We start from the raw sequence: 18,521 nt of genomic DNA on the forward strand, positions 1-18,521 counted from the left end.
AATTAAAGTAAAAAGGTCTAGGGTAAAGATTTATAATTATAGCCATAGTCACATATGCCTTTTTCTTATTTAATTTCCTTTTGTATTATTTTCACTAGGATGGTGAGAAGAGGGGTGAGGTTTTATGGTTTAAGATTATTTCAAATATCAATAACAAGCAATCATGGTAATAGCACAAGAATTTAGCAAGATTATTATGTACCAATGTTAATTTAATAAAAGTTTTTGTTGGTTCCAAAATTTGGAACTAGGGGAATTTGTTTATTTTGTTTTAAATTTCTGGGATGTTACAGTGCGTCATGGTCTCCTCAGCCTGGTCGCAGAGTGGGCATCTGGGCGCATGCGGAAGGCCCCGACGCGCCAGCCTCTCACCCGTCCAAAGACTCTGTCCGGACGGGCCAGCCAAATGAAGAACTTCACCCTCGGAGGCGCCCGAGACTTCCAGTTTTAGCTCTCAAGATGCTGAGGTGATGGCTCCCTGAAAGAGGGCCTCATAGCAGGAATGGGAGGTATACTGGCTATCAGCCGTCCATCGCCAGGTCATCCTATCATCTCCCGCTGAAAGTTGGAATTCTCGAAGCATGCCCCATAGCTGCACGTACTGCCACATTGCGAGGGCATTTGGTGCCCCTGCAATGTCGGGGATCCAGGCGCGATCGAGCAGCGCCTCACGCACCGTACGCACCTTCCTGCGTCGCTTAGGCACGAGCGCGTACACCTCTGGCGCCATCTCTTTGATGGACCTGCCATCCACCCAGCGGTCCTCCCAGAAGAGGGCGGACTCTCCATCGCCCACCACCATGGAGAATGCAAGCACACGTATCATAGGATTCTTAACAAATTTGAAAGGCCGAGTCTAGAAAAGATTGACTAAGTCACCATAAACACATCATCGTCGATATGAACAGTCGATATGAACACGTATTCAGTTGAAAAAATATTTTATCTTTATGAGACACTAAAGTGTCGAGCATTTTGTCTCTATACACGTTGGTTCTCAAACGTTTAATCCATGGTGGGATAGTGATACCGCTGCCTTTATAACCATCCAACAATCGATGCTTAGTTTTCAATATCTCTCTATCTCATGTTCCTCCTCAAAATTATACAATATACTACATATCTCTGTTTTTTTTAAATGGCATGAGTTTGTCTAAATTTTAATGTATCTAGAAACTTTTTGTGTATAGATACATTCAAATTTATATAAATCTTCTTACGATGGTACCTGAGGGGACTGGAAGGTTTTAATGAGACGACCTGCTGCTATTTTAATATATGTATTCTTACCTCAATTTTTTTATATATAAATCTCCGATAGACAGAGCGAGTAATTTGTAATAAATCGTCAAAAAGAATATCTCTCATACCCCACGTTGACCACTGGGCCCCACTCGTCGATGAGATTATGCGAATACTATAAGACTGGTCACAGTGAGAAGTATCATACACTAGTATCATGTGCATGATACTAGTGTATGATACTACCTCCACAATGCATAGTATCATAAGATAGTAACATAGTATCATCATATTTAATGTTTTGTAGAATCTCAATGCAAATTTGTGTACATGATGTATTTGCCATTAAATTTTCTAGTTTACCTGCTATGATACGGTATCATATTATGATACCACACTCATCTCTCACCTCATTAATTAGTGCGCCACATCAGATTTTTGCTAACATGACATGCATGATACAACTTATAATACTCCCATTGTGGCTAGTCTAATAGTCGTCGTCGTTGCTTCACCGTTGCTTCTCTGCAGCCAGAGCCGTGCTCTCGCGTGCTGCCAAAGTGCCAATGCAACGGCGAGGTGGAAACCTCACCGCCAAGTGGTCCCTTCATTTCCCCGGTCCCGCACGCAGCGACACCGCCGGCCGTCTCGCCGGAAGCACGTCCGTGCGCGGAGCAGCACACTGACAGATGGGCTGTAATAATAATAAATTCGTATTCGTTAATGAGCAGCAGCAGCTGCTGCCCCTTTCCCCTCCGTCGCTTCTTCTTTTTCTTTCCGCCGCGGCAACCGTGAGACGACTCACCCACCCGCCCCGCCCGATCGAGAGCCATAATTCCATCCATTCATTGCTGCTCCCTACGCATCGCTGCGCGTATATAAGCGCGGCAACTGGGTTGCTCGTGCTGCTGTTCGCCATCATCTCATCCTCGGGCAGGCAGGCGCGCAAGATCAGATCGGGGAGGAGGAGACGGCGACGGCGACCATGTTCAGCGGCACGCAGCAGAAGTGCAAGGTGTGCACCAAGACGGTGTACCCCATGGACCAGCTCTCCACCGACGGCGCCGTCTTCCACCGCGCCTGCTTCAAGTGCCACCACTGCAAGTCCACCCTCTCGGTATGCCCGCGCGCGCATGTCGCTCTCTTATCTTTGTTAATTTCTCTCTCCACGTCCGTGCCTCTAATTTTAGCCTGGGAGAATATGATCGAGGCGGCTTAATTGTCGATAGATCTGTGGGATAATGTCAGGTCTCTCTTGTAGCAGCAGTAGATCTGCGAATTGCTCTGCTGGGCGGATCTGGTGTCTGAGTCTTCTGTCAGAATTGTGTGTTTAGGAGATCATGTTTTTACCCATTTCTCATTTTCTGGCTTGATAGTAAAGGAGAACTAATAAGAGATGACCGATGGAAAATTTACCCGTCGATCTTCTTCTAGTTAGGAGGAATTGCGACGATTGTCTAGCTAGTTACGTCGATCTAACAATCAATCTTGTTTTCTTGTTTTCTGATCGACAGTTCAGCAGCTACTCCTCCTTTGAAGGGGTGCCGTACTGCAAGCCCCATTTCGCGCAGCTGTTCAAGGAGACGGGGAGCTACAACAAGAGCTTCCAATCGCAATCACGTACGCTTCCATTCAGTACCAAACTGCTTTTTCCTTCCTTGATTGAATGCGTTCTGATGAGGGATTTTGTTCCCTTCCTTTCAGCTGCAAAATCTGCAACCGAGAAGTTGACTCCTGAGCTGGTCTGTACCAATAGGCTGCCTGCATTTTTTATTTGCATCCCATATTATCCGATGCTGCGGTTGCTGTTCAGCTAATTTTTATGTGAATTGTGCTGTTTCAGACTAGATCGCCAAGCAAAGCCGCCGGTATGTTCTCGGGAACACAGGACAAGTGTGCCACTTGTGGTAAAACGGCGTACCCTCTTGAGAAGGTAATTGCTATGGAATTTTGTTCTAGTATTTGTTATTTCACAAAAGAATCAATAAACCTCCTTAAGTTTTGAACTGTTGATATATCGTTTTTTCCCGTTGAATCCATTTAGGCACAAACTTTCATATAGTAGTTGTCCTGAATCAATAATTTCCTTTTCAGTTATAACCTAAAGCCTCCAGAACAGTGATGATAATTGTCTTAAATCAACAATTTCCTTCTTAGTTATACTCTAAAGCCTCCAGAACATGCAGCGCTTGTTGATGATAATTGTCTTGAATCAACAATTTCTTTTTCAATTATATCATAAAGCCTCCTGAACATGCAGCCCTTGTCGATGACTCATACCTATATGTTAAAATAATCTTGCAGGTAACAGTTGAAGAGAAGTCCTACCACAAGTCCTGCTTCAAGTGCTCTCATGGAGGGTGCGCCCTATCGCCGTCCAATTACGCAGCTTTGGAGGGCATCCTCTACTGCAAGCATCATTTCTCCCAGCTTTTCAAGGAGAAGGGCAGCTACAACCATCTGATCAAGTGCGCGACGGTCAAGCGCGAGGCACAAACAGCACTGGACGCACAAGCAGCGCAGGCGGCGGCTGCTGATGCCTCCTCTTGATTCACGCCGTTATCTCCAAAGTGGATTTTGAGGGTGGAAATTTAGAGGTGTTGCCTTTTTTTACTTGTGCACTGTTTGTATGTTGTGTTCTGGCTGTGGGGATACAGGACCTATCTATTTCGTATCCCCTTCTGTGCTAGCACGATCACATTGTTGAACAATGGAATTGATGTCATTTCGGAAGAAGTAATTGAGATTGTTGTGTATCAGTTGTTGCTAGCTACTGAGCTCTTCTCTAGATCCGTTGTTTCTTTACCTTGTGGGAATCCATTCTGCTGTGTGGTTTGATATTTGCTTGAGTACTCCGCCCTCTTAGCTTGTTGGCAGGCCTTGCCACGTTGTCGCCTCGCCGAGCGAATGCTCCTCGCCGGGCTCAGGTTGAGGTTGAGGTCCCGTCCGATGTGCCTGGTGTCGGTTGTTTTTGCTGCTGTTGGCTCTTTAGCCTCAGCAAATATGCAATCTGCTTTGGAGAAGCAAACCGAGTTATTTGAGGAGGTTGTCCACCCTCTTCACGAGGCTGTTGACTCCTTGAATAGCTGGATGGTAACGATTGGGGGCTTTTTGGAGTGGACGGAAGCTGTATTGGGCAGGCTCTCTCATGGCGATCCTTTGGGTCTGCCTGATGTTAGCCAAATTGGGTGCGAGCGGAGTGGGCCTTCATGGTTGTTTCTCTCCTCGTGCTAGCACTAGCTCTGCGATCACGACTCCGATCATGCAGATCATGTCTGTGCTCATGGAGTTATGTGGTGGTGTGTCTATGCATCCTTCCGTCAAGGAAGTGATGCCCGAGCCAAATTGGGTGCGAGCAGAGTGGGCCTTCATGGTTGTTTCTCTCCTCGTGCTAGCACTAGCTCTGCGATCACGACTCCGATCATGCAGATCATGTCTGTGCTCATGGAGTTATGTGGTGGTGTGTCTATGCATCCTTCCGTCAAGGAAGTGATGCCCGACTCACATGAGTTCTCGGATGTGACTTCTTCGCCGTGGCAGACACTTGGCTTTGAGAGGATCCACACTTGGTTGGTGGGTGACCCCAATGTCATGTCTTTTACTACTCCATGTTGGCTTTGAGAGTATGTGGTGTTGGAGTGTTACTGGGCGCGCGGCCTGTTGTGAATATCTCTATTAGGTTTGGTTGTGAATGTGTATGGATGTGTTCTTAATTAATAGATTAGGTGGGTAAAGCTTTTGCTTCCGGTTAAAAAAAGTTGTAATACCAAATTAAGATGGATCTTTTAAACCAAGGAACGAACAAACACTTGCAGATTGACGATTTCAGACATTTCAAACTTAAGATTGGTGTACAATTGTCTTGGGTATATTGTAAACAAAATGAAAAATAATTCTACTGCTATAAACCCCTTCTCAAACTCATGTATCATCTCCACGAACCACTACACCATACGGAAAGAAAAAGGCAGAGTCGATTATCACAAGTCCCAGGCCCCAGGAGTTCAACCACTACATCTACCACATCAACGGGGGGCTGGAAGGTACATGAAGGTGTTTCTCCAGTTCGTTAAGCTACCCTCTTTCCGTGCCTTTGTCGAGCCAGAAATAAACACAACTCTACAGAATCCCTGACACCGGATGAAATCTAGTAAGCCACAAATCATGTCGCAGCTGTTCTCCAGTTTTCCCCTGCATACACAGCTTCAGTTCCAAGTTCTTCCTCTATTCTTAGCAGCTGCAAAGAGGATGTGCATAGCTGTCAGATATCATTCAAGACAAAGCAAGAAGCTATTAGACCAATGCTGTGGTCCATGTGTGCACCTACAGTACATAAAGGATTCAGCATAAACCTGATTGTATTTTGTGAGGCACTCTCCACGGCAGGGGGCACCAGCTTTAATCTGTCCAGCTGCTGCACCAACAGCCAGGTCGGCGATGAAAGAATCATCAGTGTCCCCAGACCTATGTGACACCATCACACTCCAATGAGCATCCTTTGCCTGCTTCACAACCTCTATGGCCTCGGTGACAGTGCCCACTTGATTTGCCTAAAGGGCACACACGTCAGCTATAAAAAACATAGGAACCCTCGGTAGAGGAACAAATAAAGAGAGCAGTGAAAAATCAAGGAGGCAACAAGTGGCTCTTGCAACATTATGGCTTATGGTGTCTGCAACAAGTCCAATTACAAAATTCTCTTCCAGCGAAATCAACTAACAAATGGATTACTATTCGTATGACTTGCAGATTGATTATCATGGTAATGTCTGCAAATGCCTTTAGGTCTCAACTCACGTCATGCAAAATAATAAGCATTCAAACCGAAGGAGTGGCATTCAGATAAGAAATCACACTGGGTACCGCACAAGTGACTGTAATTAGTCATAATGAAGTGTGCCTAGTTCCAGCTTTGAAAATGCACAATTCCAGAGTCTTTTCTATGTGGTATTCTTAGTCTCTGACTGTTCAAATAACTTGCTCAAAGCAACACTAATCATTTTAGAAAGATCAATAAACAAATTAATGATTCATAATTTACCTTGAGAGTAAGAGCATCGCAAGTATATTCATTCACCGCCCGCTTAATGCGCTCAGGATCTGACATCAACAAATCATCTCCTACAACCTGCACATGTATTATGGCATGAGCTCCTGAGTCCTGACAAAAATAGAGAACAGAAGTACAAAAGAACACTATGCACCTGACATAGCTCTAGGGTGGTAAACTTTTTCGAGTGTTCCCAATCATCTTTGTCAAAGGGCTGTTCAATGGAGACAAGTGGGTATTCTAGTGTTGTAGAAAAAGAGAGGAAACATAAGGTTCATGAAATCAGCAAATTTATCACTCGAAAGATGTCAATCAAAAAACAAGTAATACCTGAACATAGCTGACTATACATCTCAATCATATCGTCTCCAGTTTTAAAATTCTGCCCTGATTTCTTTGCAGACTTAAACTCCAGGTCATATTTTTTTCCTGCGAAGTGATGCATGAGCAAGCAGGGAAGTTAGCTAACTAACATAGAAGCCTACAATATACATCTATTGCTATTCAAGCTCACTGTTTCCATGTATCATGGTTGTGCAGTTCTATATGCAAGTACAACAAGTAAGAATATCAATGCAATAGATCGGTCCTGACTGGAAAAGAGGCAATGCTGATCAAAATGGTATGATTTAACTTGGCTAGCACGATAAGTTTCAGGTTGCAGTGACAGCTGTAAAACAAAGCAACAAAAAAGAAGTTCGAGGACAAAGTAAGCATGAGCCACGAGTTTCTTTTGACACATCAACAATGTGCATTATCTGCGTGATGCATGCTACTGCTTACATTGCTGTTGAGTATAGCCATGTAGATGCACAAGATGTTATTCTTACGAGCATATAAACCATTGTGTTAGCTACTAACGATAAATGGAAGATAGAAATTTCATTGTTTCATCCTTACCCACACAAAAATCAGTAGCAGAAACATCAATTGCTAATTTGATCCTTCCATTATATCCAGCTCTATCTATTGCCGCAATGACAAGATCCAGGCCTTCAGTTATACTGAACATGGATATTGAATCCATATGTAGGTGCCGTTAGGGGAAAATATGAGAGAAAGCACACAAGAAAAAGGTAAAATCAATTCCTTACTTGCCTGGAAATATTTGGAGCAAATCCACCATCATCACCAATGTTGCAACTGTCTGCACCATACTTCTCCCATATAATATCCTAACATATCATTCGTAAGAATATCGTTTCTGAAAATAAGCAGACTCATCTGCGCTGTATATACAAAAAACTTTGGAACCACTGGACAGCCCATGTTTTAAGATTTTCAGTGCTTTGCCTTGGGAGCAATCTACTGGCATAAATTAATGCCGGAACTCGGAAAAGAGCATTAGAAAGCTGGCATAGGATGTAAGGTTTCGTACACGCGGAATGTTTCCTACACTGTTTGATGGTCAGGTAGCAGCTTGGTCCAAATATGGGACTGGACAACATGCATATACCAAAGAAAGCATGCATGGTATTATTATCTACAGATTCTGTGAACAAGATTCTTAGAAATAGAGGGTACCTTCAGATGATGGTATGTCTCTGAACCCATCTGCATTGCTTCTTCGAAGTTTTTTGCACCAACTGGAAGGATCATAATTTCCTACAGATAAGAAACTTTACTTGAAGGTACGACACAACAAAAATACAGTATATTGCCATGTCGATCTACATGGACTATCTTAATATGTGCTCATTAAAAAAATGAATTGCTAGGAAAAAACATGGGAGTAACAATCTCTAACTTTGCAAAGTTTTGGGGGTTGTACTTTTTTAGCACCCGCAAAGCAAGTTTTGCAACAAAAGGTAATTCTACATGTAAAGTTGAAATACCTGAATGGGAAGACTATTTCCAGCATGGGTTCCACCATTGATGACTGTAATTGCAGGGACGGGGAGCGTTGTAGCACTTTTACCAACAAGATCTGCTATATGCTTGTACAGCGGAACCTGCACAGAAAATAGGCAAACAATTATAAGAATTTGTGTTACCGCGACAGGCTCATTTTTTCCTCACACTCAGATAAGGAAGATAAGTGACACCTCTTTCTCAGCAGCACCAGCTTTGCAGGCTGCAATTGACACGGCCAGCATAGCATTCGCTCCAACCTCAGTCTGCAGAACATAGTTATCATAGTTAATTAGTTATTGTCTCAGCAGGGCACATTACATGGTAAACTGGTATTCATTCAAACCATTGAAAACGATGCATCATTATTTCCAGCAGGGATGCATAAAATGGAGCAAGCCAGTGTCAAATATTGGCACTGTTTATCAGAGTATATAGTTGTTTGTAAAGGGAAAACACCTATGCACAGTATAGCACACTCCTCCTAAAATCATTCATTCTTTACCTAGCCAAATAGACCTTCGCAATGTAGGAGCCGATTACAAACAGAGGATGAGAAGAGGAATGGATCAGGGTTTGGGCGATGTACCTTGTGGTGTGCCTTGTCCAAGTCCATGATGGCCTGGTCGATCTGCGCCTGCTGCTGCGGATCCATCCCCACGAGCGCCTCCGACACCTTTCCGTTGATCACCCGCACCGCGTCGGCGACCGCCTTGGCGAGGAGCCTCCGCTTCTCGGCGTCCCTCGTGGCGTCGACCGCGGCGCCCTCGGGGGCGCTGGCCGCGGCCGCGGACGCGCGGTGCACGGCCTTGTTGGTGTGCAGGTCGACCTCCACCGCGGGCGTGCCGCGGCTGTCCAGGATCTGCCTCGCGCGCACCTGCGTGATCACGGCCGGCGCCGCCCGCCGCATGTGGGTCGAGATGAAGAGCACCGGGTCGGCAGCCTTGGCGCGGACCGCCGCGTTCACGGCCTCCTCGATCTTGCGCGGGAGCAGGTGCTTCTCGAGGTACTCCTGCACCGACATGGCCGCGGTTGAGTCTGCTCCGGTCACCACGCTCTTCTTCTCCGCCTCCTCCTTCCACCCACGATTCTGGTCGGCTGTGCTAGGAATTGCGACGAGTTGCCGTCTGTTTTTTTTTTCGTCAAACAACTCCAGGCATTGGCCTGAGCAGGCAGAGGAAGACCAATGCTGTGGGTTGAAGCATGACTAGACTTCCGACCTGGGCCAATTTCAACTTGGGCCGAGTGAACTCTTTTAATTTTCTTTTTGCAGGGAGTGAGATCTTAATTTTCTTAGTAAATTTCGAATGGGTGTCTATGGACACATCGTCCTAGAGACTAAGTCCAAAGTGGGGTTCCAGAAGCTCACGTTTGGTCATGAACGCAGGAGCTCGAACAAAGAGGCGCATAGCCTTGCTAGAAGTGTCATTCGAGATGACGGAGGTGTTGGAATATTAGGCAATTTCCGTATGAGATTAATTACCGAAAACAACATTAGAGATGCACAAGCATACTTAACCATACACATCAGACTAAGCACATGCATCAGATCTGAACATGGAACAAGTAGCAGTGCAAGGTAGGAGAGGAAAAGCACGTACATCGCGACCGGGAAGGTCGCACCGAGCAGCAAGAAGCACCACCACCATGGGTATTGTTGATGTCGCCCATGGTGTAGTCGGATCCGTCGATGAAGCAGCCGGGTCGTCGAAGAAGAAGACGAACGAGTAGCGAGCGATCGCGCCGAGACGCTCCCCAAAACCTTATCGCCCGTCTCCGGTGCGGGATCTCAACGGACGGAGTTTCGGAGGCTCGCTCTCCCGGACGGCTGTGCACGCAGTCGCCGGGATGGGGAAGACTAGAGAGTAGCGCAGCAGAAGGAACTTCGCAAGAGAGAGGAACTAGAGAGTTCTGAGAATTGTGTATTTCTCTAGATCTGATCTGTCTCCTTGTATAGCCTGGGAAGCCAACCCGACCCGACCGTGTTGACACGCGTAGGAAGCCAGGGACACGCGGCGAACATGCACATGCAGGTCGACACGTACCCAACACAGTTGGTGCACCAAGCAAAAATTTAGGCTTCCTTGAGTGTGTCTCGAACTCGAGTCACGAAACGCGACGTGCGTGCGTGACGTGCCGAGCCGAGGCGGGGCGGGCGGAGGAGGAGGAGTGCGCGAGGGCTCCTTCTATTCTCACTCACTTGGAATGACTAGAACAGCAGCCCTTATATACCACTCCAACTCACTTCCAACTAGCAATGTGGGACTAAACTTTGTCCCCCAAGGCTGTCCCAAGCTGCCAACGTGATGGGCCTTGAGATTTCAGGAATTGTAGACTATATGGGCTGCCTTCATCGGGCTGCAGCCCATCTACATTCAACAATCCCCCACCAGATCTCATATGCACATCGGATGACACATTAGTTCCGTTCACTCGTTTAATATACCCGCACTTCAGTGGAGACTGTTAAGTTGAACTTCCACTTAGGCAAGGTGCTACGCTTGACTACAACCGAACAATGGACTATGCCTTGAATTGTCAGTCTTTGTGCAGCAAGTTTCGCTCAATGCCGGCACGGTACTAGGCTACCATAGCCTTCCCCTCGGGTGGAGCTTATAAGTCATACTCCTCGGCCTTTCATGAGCTTACTAGAGATTCACCCAAATCTCCCACACTATGACCGGTAGTGTCACTCATATAGGTGTGTTCTTCAAATGATCGCCCGTACGACGGCGTCTTCGCTCATTAAGAGCCGCTCGTAACACATTAAGACATCGTCAACCCGCCTTACGAGTAACTATGAGAGAATTGCATCCGCAGCGGAGTGGGAGTATTAAATTTTCTCTCAACTCGGCTACTCCGGTTTGTTTTCCCGGGTCCTAGTTCACGGAATTTCCGATCGGATAGGTTGGGTTACCCCTCGGCAACTCAAGTGGGTCTCAAACCCATCTCCCTCGATGCTAGGTCTATCATATTTCTTGATAGTCCTTTTGTGAAAGGATCTCGCCGATTTTTAGCACTTTGGACATAATCCAATGCTATCACTCCGGAGTTTTTCAGTTTTCTCGACAGTACTTCAATCTCCTCTTGATATGTTTGGAACTTTTCATATTATCCTTAGAACTTTTCACTTTGACAATCACAGCTTGATTATCACAGTTCATGAGGATAGCCGGTATTGGTTTTTCAACCATAGGCAAGTCCATCAAGAGCTCACGAAGCCATTCCGCTTCGACGAGTAGGCCGTATCTAATGCTCGTGAGTTCTCGCTTCCATAGTTGACCTCGTTAAGATGGTCCGCTTGCAAGACTTCCAGGAAACAGCGCCACCACCAAGAGTGAAAACATATCCACTTGTGGCTTTCATTTTAGCATCAGAAATCCAATTGGAGTCACTATACCCTTCAAGTCCTCTTGGATACCCGGTATAATGAATTCCATAACTCATGGTTCCCTTTAGATAGCGCATCACTCTCTCAAGAGCATGCCAATGATCATCTCCCGGGTTGGCCACAAACCGGCTAAGTTTGCATACAGCAAACGAGATATCAGGCCTCGTAGCGCAAGCTAAATACATGAGTGAACCAATGATTTGAGAGTATCTTAATTGATCTTTAGTTGCCTTTTCATTCTTTCGAAGCAAGACACTAGGATCATAAGGTGTGAGAGAAGATTTGCAATCAGCATAACCAAATCTGCTCAACACCTTCTCAACATAATGAGATTGCACATGGGTAATCCCATTATTCCCATCTCTAAATAACTTGATGTTCAATATAACATCAGCTTCTCCAAGATCTTTCATCTCGAAACACTGAGATAAGAAGGTTTTTACCTCCTCAATCACTTTGAGACTTGTCCCAAAAATTAGTATGTCATCCACATACAAGCATAGGACAACTCCCTCACCCCCACCATGGCGGTAGTACACACATTTGTCGGCTTCATTAACAACAAAGCCCACAGATGTCAAAGTTCTTTCGAACTTCTCCTGCCATTGTTTGGGTGCTTGTTTGAGACCATACAAAGATTTTTTTAATTTACACACCTTTCTTTCTTGACCTTGCAGTACGAAACCATCAGGCTGTTCCATGTAAATTTCCTCGTCCAACTCTCCATTTAGGAAAGCCGTCTTAACGTCCATTTGATGAACGAGAAGACCGTGTGAGGCAGCCAATGACAGTAGTACTCGAATGGTGGTCAATCTCGCCACGAGTGAGTAGGTATCGAAGAAATCTTCGCCTTCCTTTTGGGTATAGCCTTTGGCTACAAGCCGAGCCTTGTACTTCTCAATAGTACCATCAGCTCGAAGCTTCTTCTTAAATACCCATTTACATCCTACAGGTTTGCACCCATAAGGACGCTCTGATAACTCCCACGTTCCATTAGCTAAGATGGAATCCATCTCGCTTTGAACCGCTTCCTTCCAGTAGTCTGCATCAGGAGATGCGAGGGCTTCTGAAATGGTAGTGGGAGTATCATCCACAAGATACACAATGAAATCATTACCAAAAGACTTTGCAGTCCTTTGTCTCTTACTCCTTGTGGGAGCTTCATTGTTATCTTCATCAGAATCTGAACTCTCATCATCAGATTCGTCATCAGACTCCATAGGAGTTTCGTGTATTGGATCGGATTCCCAACTAGACATGCCATGCATATCTCTCATAGGAAATATATCCTCAAAGAATGTAGCATCTCTTGATTCAAAGATGGTGCCAACATTCATGTCATCCACTCCGATTTCACCACAAGAAATCTATAGGCAATGCTATGGGCAGCATAGCCAAGAAAGACACGACTCCACGGTTTTTGGTCCAAGCTTTCGCTTTTTGGTGATTGGCAAATTCACTTTAGCCAAACAGCCCCAAGTTCGTAGGTAGGAGAGTGTGTCTTTTCTTTTCCCATTCCTCATAAGGGGTAATCTCTTTATTCTTGGTTGGAACACGATTTAGGACATGACACGAAGTCAATATAGCCTCCCCCACCATTCCTTGGATAAACCCGAAACATCTAACATGGCGTTAACCAAATCTGTTAGAGTACGGTTTTTCCTTTCCGCAATCCCATTGGATTGTGGGGAATTGGGAGGCGTCCTCTCATGGATTATACCATGTTCCGCACGTAATAAATTGAACTCATTAGAAAAGTACTCTCCACCACGATCGGACCGAACCCTTTTTATCTTTCTTTCAAGTTGGTTCTCAACTTCAGCCTTATAGATTTTAAAGAAATCAAGAGCCTCATCTTTAGTTTTCAGGAGATACACATAACAGTACCTAGTGGAATCATCAATCAAAGTCATGAAAAATTTCTTTCTACCTTTTGTCAACTCACCATTCATCTCACATAGATCTGAATGCACGAGCTCTAGTGGTGCCAAGTTTCTTTCCTTCGCAGGCTTGTGAGGCTTGCGAGGCTGCTTTGCTTGCACACAAGCATGGCACTTAGAGCCTTTGACAAAGGTGAATTTCGGAATTAAACTCATATCGGCAAGCCGCGTCATACAACCAAAATTAACATGACAAAGTCGTGAATGCCAAACATTAGTTTCATTAACACTAGTGCTTACATGGTTCACAACATTATCACGAAGTCTTCTAGAGAGAAGCGCAACATTCCCTCACATTCATATCCCTTTCCAACAAAAGTTCCATACTTAGACAAGTACAACTTTATTGGACTCAAACACCAACTTAAACCCATCTTTCATAAGACGGGAGCCACTAACGAGATTCTTCTTGATAGAAGGGACATGCGAGCACGTTCTTCGGCTGCACGATCTTTCCCGAAGTAAACTTCAGATCTACCGTGCCAACACCACGAACAGTAGCATTTAACCCATTCCCCATCATTACTGAGGAACCTCGGGCCTGATAAGAGGTAAACATGGAGATGTCAGCACACACATGAACATTAGCACCTGTATCAACCCACCATTCACGTGGGTCGAAACACCGAAAGAACAATGAGGTAACATATTACCATACCCCGTAGTTCCTTCCTCCGTGTTGCCAATGACCATGCTCGACAGAATTTGAGTTCGTCCAGTACTCGACATTTCTTTCCTTTGCGTTGTGGACAACGATTGGCCCAGTGGCCAGTCTCGCCACACACCCAGCAAGGATCTTTCTTCTCCGTTTTCCCCTTCTTCTTGAAGTTGGTAGTTTGGGAGACTCCCTTGTTCTTTCCCTTGGACTTGTGGGCATTTTTCTGCACCATATTGGCAGCAGAACGTCCCTCGGTTCCTCCAGTGTGTTTGTCTTTTGCCCTCGCCTTCTCCTCAACATCCAGAGAGCCCATGATATTCTCAACATAAAACTCATGCCTCTGATGTTTCAGGGAAGTGGCAAAGTTCCTCCATGAAGGGGGAAGCTTAGCGACAATGCATCCCGCGACAAACTTGTCCGGTAGCACACACTTGAGGAGCTCGAGTTCCTTTGCCATGATCTCGTATCTCATGAGCTCTGTTCTACTACAGATCGGTTCTCAACCATTCTCAGTAGTCATTGAACTGCTCCATAGCATACGGTTCACCTCCGGCATCGGCAAGCACCAAACTGAGCGTCCAGTGCATCCCACAGTTCCTTCCCATTTCGGATGTGCAGATAAGCATCAACCAACTTGTCTCCAAACACACTTAGGACAGCACCCACAAAGATTACGGTGGCATCCCCGAACGCTTTATCCTCTTCAGGAGTAAGCGGACCTCTGGGAATACCTTCCGCAACTCGGTGCACGCCCATAGAAGTGAGCCACAAGAGGGTCTTAATCTGCCATCTCTTGAAATGAGAACCCGTAAACGGGCTCGGTTTGAGCGCAGCAGCAAAACCAGATGGTGAAAATTGCATAAGCACATAAGGTTTTTGGATTGTTGGAATATTAGGCAATTTCCGTATGAGATTAATTACCGAAAACAACATTAGAGATGCACAAGCATACTTAACCATACACATCAGACTAAGCACATGCATCGGATCCGAACATGGAACAAGTAGCAATGCAAGGTAGGAGAGGAAAAGCACGTACATCGCGACCGGGAAGGTCGCACCAGCAGCAGGCAGCACCACCACCATGGGTATTGTTGATGTCGCCCATGGTGTAGTCGGATCCGTCGATGAAGCGAGTCGGGTCGTCGAAGAAGAAGACGAACAGTATGCGAGCGGTCGCGCGAGACGCTCCCCAAAACCTTATCGCCCGTCTCCCGGTGCAGGATCTCAACGGACGGAGTTTCGGAGGCCTGCTCTCCCGGACGGCTGTGCACGCAGTTGCCGGGATGGGGAAGACTAGAGAGTAGCGCAGCAGAAGGAACTTCGCAAGAGAGAGGAACTAGAGAGTTCTGAGAATTGTGTATTTCTCTAGATCTGATCTGTCTCCTTGTATAGCCTGGGAAGCCAACCCGACCCGACCGCGTTGACACGCGTAGGGCCAGGGACACGCGGCGAACATGCACATGCAGGTCGACACGTACCCAACACAGTTGGTGCACCAAGCAAAAATTTAGGCTTCCTTGAGTGTGTCTCGAACTCGAACTCGAACTCGAGTCACGAAACGCGACGTGCGTGCGTGACGTGACGTGACGTGACGTGACGTGACGTGCCGAGCCGAGCCGAGCCGAGACGGGGCGGGCGGAGGAGGAGGAGTGCGCGAGGGCTCCTTCTATTCTCACTCACTTGGAATGACTAGAACAGCAGCCCTTATATACCACTCCAACTCACTCCCAACTAGCAATGTGGGACTAAACTTTGTCCCCCAAGGCTGTCCCAAGCTGCCAACGTGATGGGCCTTGAGATTTCAGGAATTGTAGACTATATGGGCTGCCTTACTGGGCTGCAGCCCATCTACATTCAACAGGAGGTCGCCGAGTGTGGCTTATCGACCCGCCTTCGGACTTATGTATCCCAACTGTTATTGACATTGAATAAATAAGGTCTCCACCCTAAAAGAAAGTAAATTTCGAAATACCTCTAAAAATAGATTTCGAAACTTTTTCTAAAAATAGAAAAAAAAGTCATAACTTGCCATGTAAGTAATTTTTATGGACTAGTTTTGAAAACCAATGTTTACTTGTTATTGCTTTAGGGAACATATTTTAAAACCGAAAGTTGTGGCCGAGAGGTTGTTTAGCGGTACGGTAGGAGAACCTTTTTTTTTTTGAGAGAACACAACCCTTAATTGATCACATAACAGTATCAATACAAAGTATTTATCATATAAAATGTTTTTCACATGTTCTACCTAAAATGTGTGAGCTTCATTGAAAACACGATTCACATGGCGGAATATTGCCAATGAAAAAAACAATCATCATATGTTTGATACCATCCACTAATACCAGTGGAAGATCTGTCCACCATTGTAGAATTGGTACACTGCACGAGACGATACACAAGTTGGTTTTAATATAAATGGTGTGGTTAGTTATTTTTGTTTGCACATTAACTTTATATCGTGGCAGGGTGTTTAGGCGTAGAAAATGCAATTTGTGGCGCACGGGGAAAAAGTAGGGGGCTAGAAGTTTGTAAATATGTCCTTAAAAAGTTAGCATAGGATACTTCTATAAAAAGCTAACCTTCGAAAATCTTCATCTATAACATTTTCGAGCCAAAATTCCAAAATCCCGTGGACAATCCCTAACCCTAGAACCCCAATTCTTCGTCATCATCCTCCATGGTATGTCACATCTAAAAGGATTGATCTGGCATGGCTATCCATATCTACTTCTAGGTCTCGAGAGATGCGTGCTTGGTCGCACCCTTCACATGGTAGCATGGTCTTTTCTGTAGAACAAAGCCCGTTGTTGGCCCTTGGGCTCACTCATCATGCCACGTGGATATAAAAACCCCGCTACAAAACCTAGGAGAAAACCAATCATAAACAAGAGTTGGGTGACATGTTTTCACATTTTCGGAAATCAATGACCAATTCACTAATCCTACACAAGTTTGTAGATCAATGAGGCCTTTACCTCAAGTAACAAAAATATAGCTACTCTCTCTGGTTAAAATTTACTGACACAACGATATACTATGTCGAGTACAAGTTGCGTCAATCAATTTCGGAGAGATGGAGTGTTTAGTTTAGTGACTTACATCGAGTTTTTCTCTATATATAACATACTAGTTTAGTGACATCGTATCTTATATATGTAGATACAGTTTTTTCCTAATAGATTGATTTGTATGAGTTTTCAGTTCAAAAGAAACAAATAGATATGGAAATGTGGAGGACCAATTTGCCACACATTAATTTTTAACCGGTTACCCGCTAATTAACCGACCATTATTTTTCAATATCAATCAATATAGTGGGCCATATTTCAATTTTTTTTGCCACAACCGAATTAGCCAGCCTACTCCAGAAGCTTCTGCTGTTATCACGGCCTTTCTTCGTGATACTTGATCAAACTAGTGCCGGCCCAACACACGAATCCAGCTTCTTCTTGTCCTCTCCGGAAGGCGAGAGAATTCTCCAGAATCGCTCCCGAAAATACTCATCCTCGCGTCTATATATTCCCTGGTTCCTCCTCGACATGTCCCAGCGAAATCTGAAGAAAACATCGATCAAAAATCCCTCACCCTTCCGATTCCATCATCAACCAAACCGCCCATTTCTTCCACCAGCAACCAGAGTCCCCACCGATCCGACCGACAATGTCGCTGATCCGCCGCAGCAACGTGTTCGACCCCTTCTCCCTCGATCTCTTCGACCCCTTTGACGGCTTCCCCTTCGGCTCCGGTAGCAGCAGCGGCGGCAGCCTCGTCCCGCGCACCTCCTCTGACACGGCGGCCTTCGCTGGTGCGCGCATCGACTGGAAGGAGACCCCCGAGGCACACGTGTTCAAGGCGGATGTGCCGGGGCTGAAGAAGGAGGAGGTCAAGGTGGAAGTGGAGGACGGCAACGTTTTGCAGATCAGCGGCGAGAGGAACAAGGAGCAGGAAGAGAAGACGGACACCTGGCACCGGGTGGAGCGCAGCAGCGGCAAGTTCCTCCGCAGGTTCAGGCTGCCGGAGAACGCCAAGACGGAGCAGGTGAAGGCGTCCATGGAGAACGGCGTGCTCACCGTCACCGTGCCCAAGGAGGAGGCCAAGAAGCCCGAGGTCAAGTCCATTCAGATCTCCGGTTAAACAGTTGGCTGACTCCTGCGCGATGAGGTGGACTGCAGAACAATGGCGTGGAGTTTCCCTCAGTCATCGTGATCCGAAATAAAATCTGTGTTCCTTGTTATGTTTGGCTGAAGTGTGCATGCGCGGTCTGTCTATTGTAGTGCAAATCGTCCGATGTCTGAGCGTGTGTCTGTGTTTCGAGTCCAGTTCTATGTTTTGTTCATCAGGGTCTCTACTCAATCGGGAACTGAGTAGCTCTTTTTTCTCTTAATC

At 45.8% G+C, this 18,521-nt stretch overlaps 3 protein-coding genes across 3 annotated transcripts; 2 read left to right on the forward strand and 1 right to left on the reverse strand.

The window, feature by feature from the left end:
- Nucleotides 1-2,043: 2,043 nt before the first annotated feature.
- On the forward strand, nt 2,044-4,001 carry LOC124702019 (LIM domain-containing protein WLIM2b-like). The gene is made up of 5 exons (XM_047234111.1): nt 2,044-2,359; nt 2,757-2,862; nt 2,947-2,984; nt 3,086-3,175; nt 3,547-4,001. Exons 1-5 carry the CDS (start codon nt 2,228-2,230, stop codon nt 3,790-3,792), a joined length of 612 nt encoding a protein of 203 aa, XP_047090067.1. The 5' UTR covers nt 2,044-2,227; the 3' UTR covers nt 3,793-4,001.
- Nucleotides 4,002-5,051: 1,050 nt separating this feature from the next.
- On the reverse strand, nt 5,052-9,298 carry LOC124702020 (cytosolic enolase 3-like). The gene is made up of 11 exons (XM_047234112.1): nt 8,733-9,298; nt 8,338-8,409; nt 8,128-8,244; nt 7,817-7,897; nt 7,391-7,467; nt 7,193-7,296; nt 6,623-6,721; nt 6,447-6,532; nt 6,284-6,370; nt 5,595-5,792; nt 5,052-5,479 (listed from the first exon to the last, which is right to left on the reverse strand). Exons 1-11 carry the CDS (start codon nt 9,165-9,167, stop codon nt 5,405-5,407), a joined length of 1,431 nt encoding a protein of 476 aa, XP_047090068.1. The 5' UTR covers nt 9,168-9,298; the 3' UTR covers nt 5,052-5,404.
- Nucleotides 9,299-17,719: 8,421 nt separating this feature from the next.
- Nucleotides 17,720-18,269, forward strand: LOC124697858 (17.9 kDa class I heat shock protein-like). The gene has a single exon (XM_047230390.1). The coding sequence runs from the start codon at nt 17,796-17,798 to the stop codon at nt 18,267-18,269; it is 474 nt and encodes a 157-aa protein (XP_047086346.1). The 5' UTR covers nt 17,720-17,795.
- The last annotated feature ends 252 nt before the right edge of the window (nt 18,270-18,521 follow it).

This window comes from Lolium rigidum, chromosome 3 (assembly GCF_022539505.1).
Source record: "Lolium rigidum isolate FL_2022 chromosome 3, APGP_CSIRO_Lrig_0.1, whole genome shotgun sequence".
Taxonomy (NCBI): domain Eukaryota; kingdom Viridiplantae; phylum Streptophyta; class Magnoliopsida; order Poales; family Poaceae; genus Lolium; species Lolium rigidum.

Excerpts from the sequence above, each read along its gene's own strand:
- LOC124697858 (XM_047230390.1), top strand. The coding sequence starts at position 17,796 with ATGTCGCTGATCCGCCGCAGCAACGTGTTCGACCCCTTCTCCCTCGAT.
- LOC124702020 (XM_047234112.1), bottom strand. The coding sequence starts at position 9,167 with ATGTCGGTGCAGGAGTACCTCGAGAAGCACCTGCTCCCGCGCAAGATC. Across the intron at positions 6,722-7,192 it reads TGCTACTGATTTTTGTGTGG|GAAAAAAATATGACCTGGAG; the intron begins GTAAGGATGAAA and ends ATCACTTCGCAG. Across the intron at positions 6,371-6,446 it reads CCACCCTAGAGCTATGTCAG|GTTGTAGGAGATGATTTGTT; the intron begins GTGCATAGTGTT and ends ATACATGTGCAG.
- LOC124702019 (XM_047234111.1), top strand. The coding sequence starts at position 2,228 with ATGTTCAGCGGCACGCAGCAGAAGTGCAAGGTGTGCACCAAGACGGTG. Across the intron at positions 2,863-2,946 it reads GAGCTTCCAATCGCAATCAC|CTGCAAAATCTGCAACCGAG; the intron begins GTACGCTTCCAT and ends CCTTCCTTTCAG. Across the intron at positions 3,176-3,546 it reads CGGCGTACCCTCTTGAGAAG|GTAACAGTTGAAGAGAAGTC; the intron begins GTAATTGCTATG and ends ATAATCTTGCAG.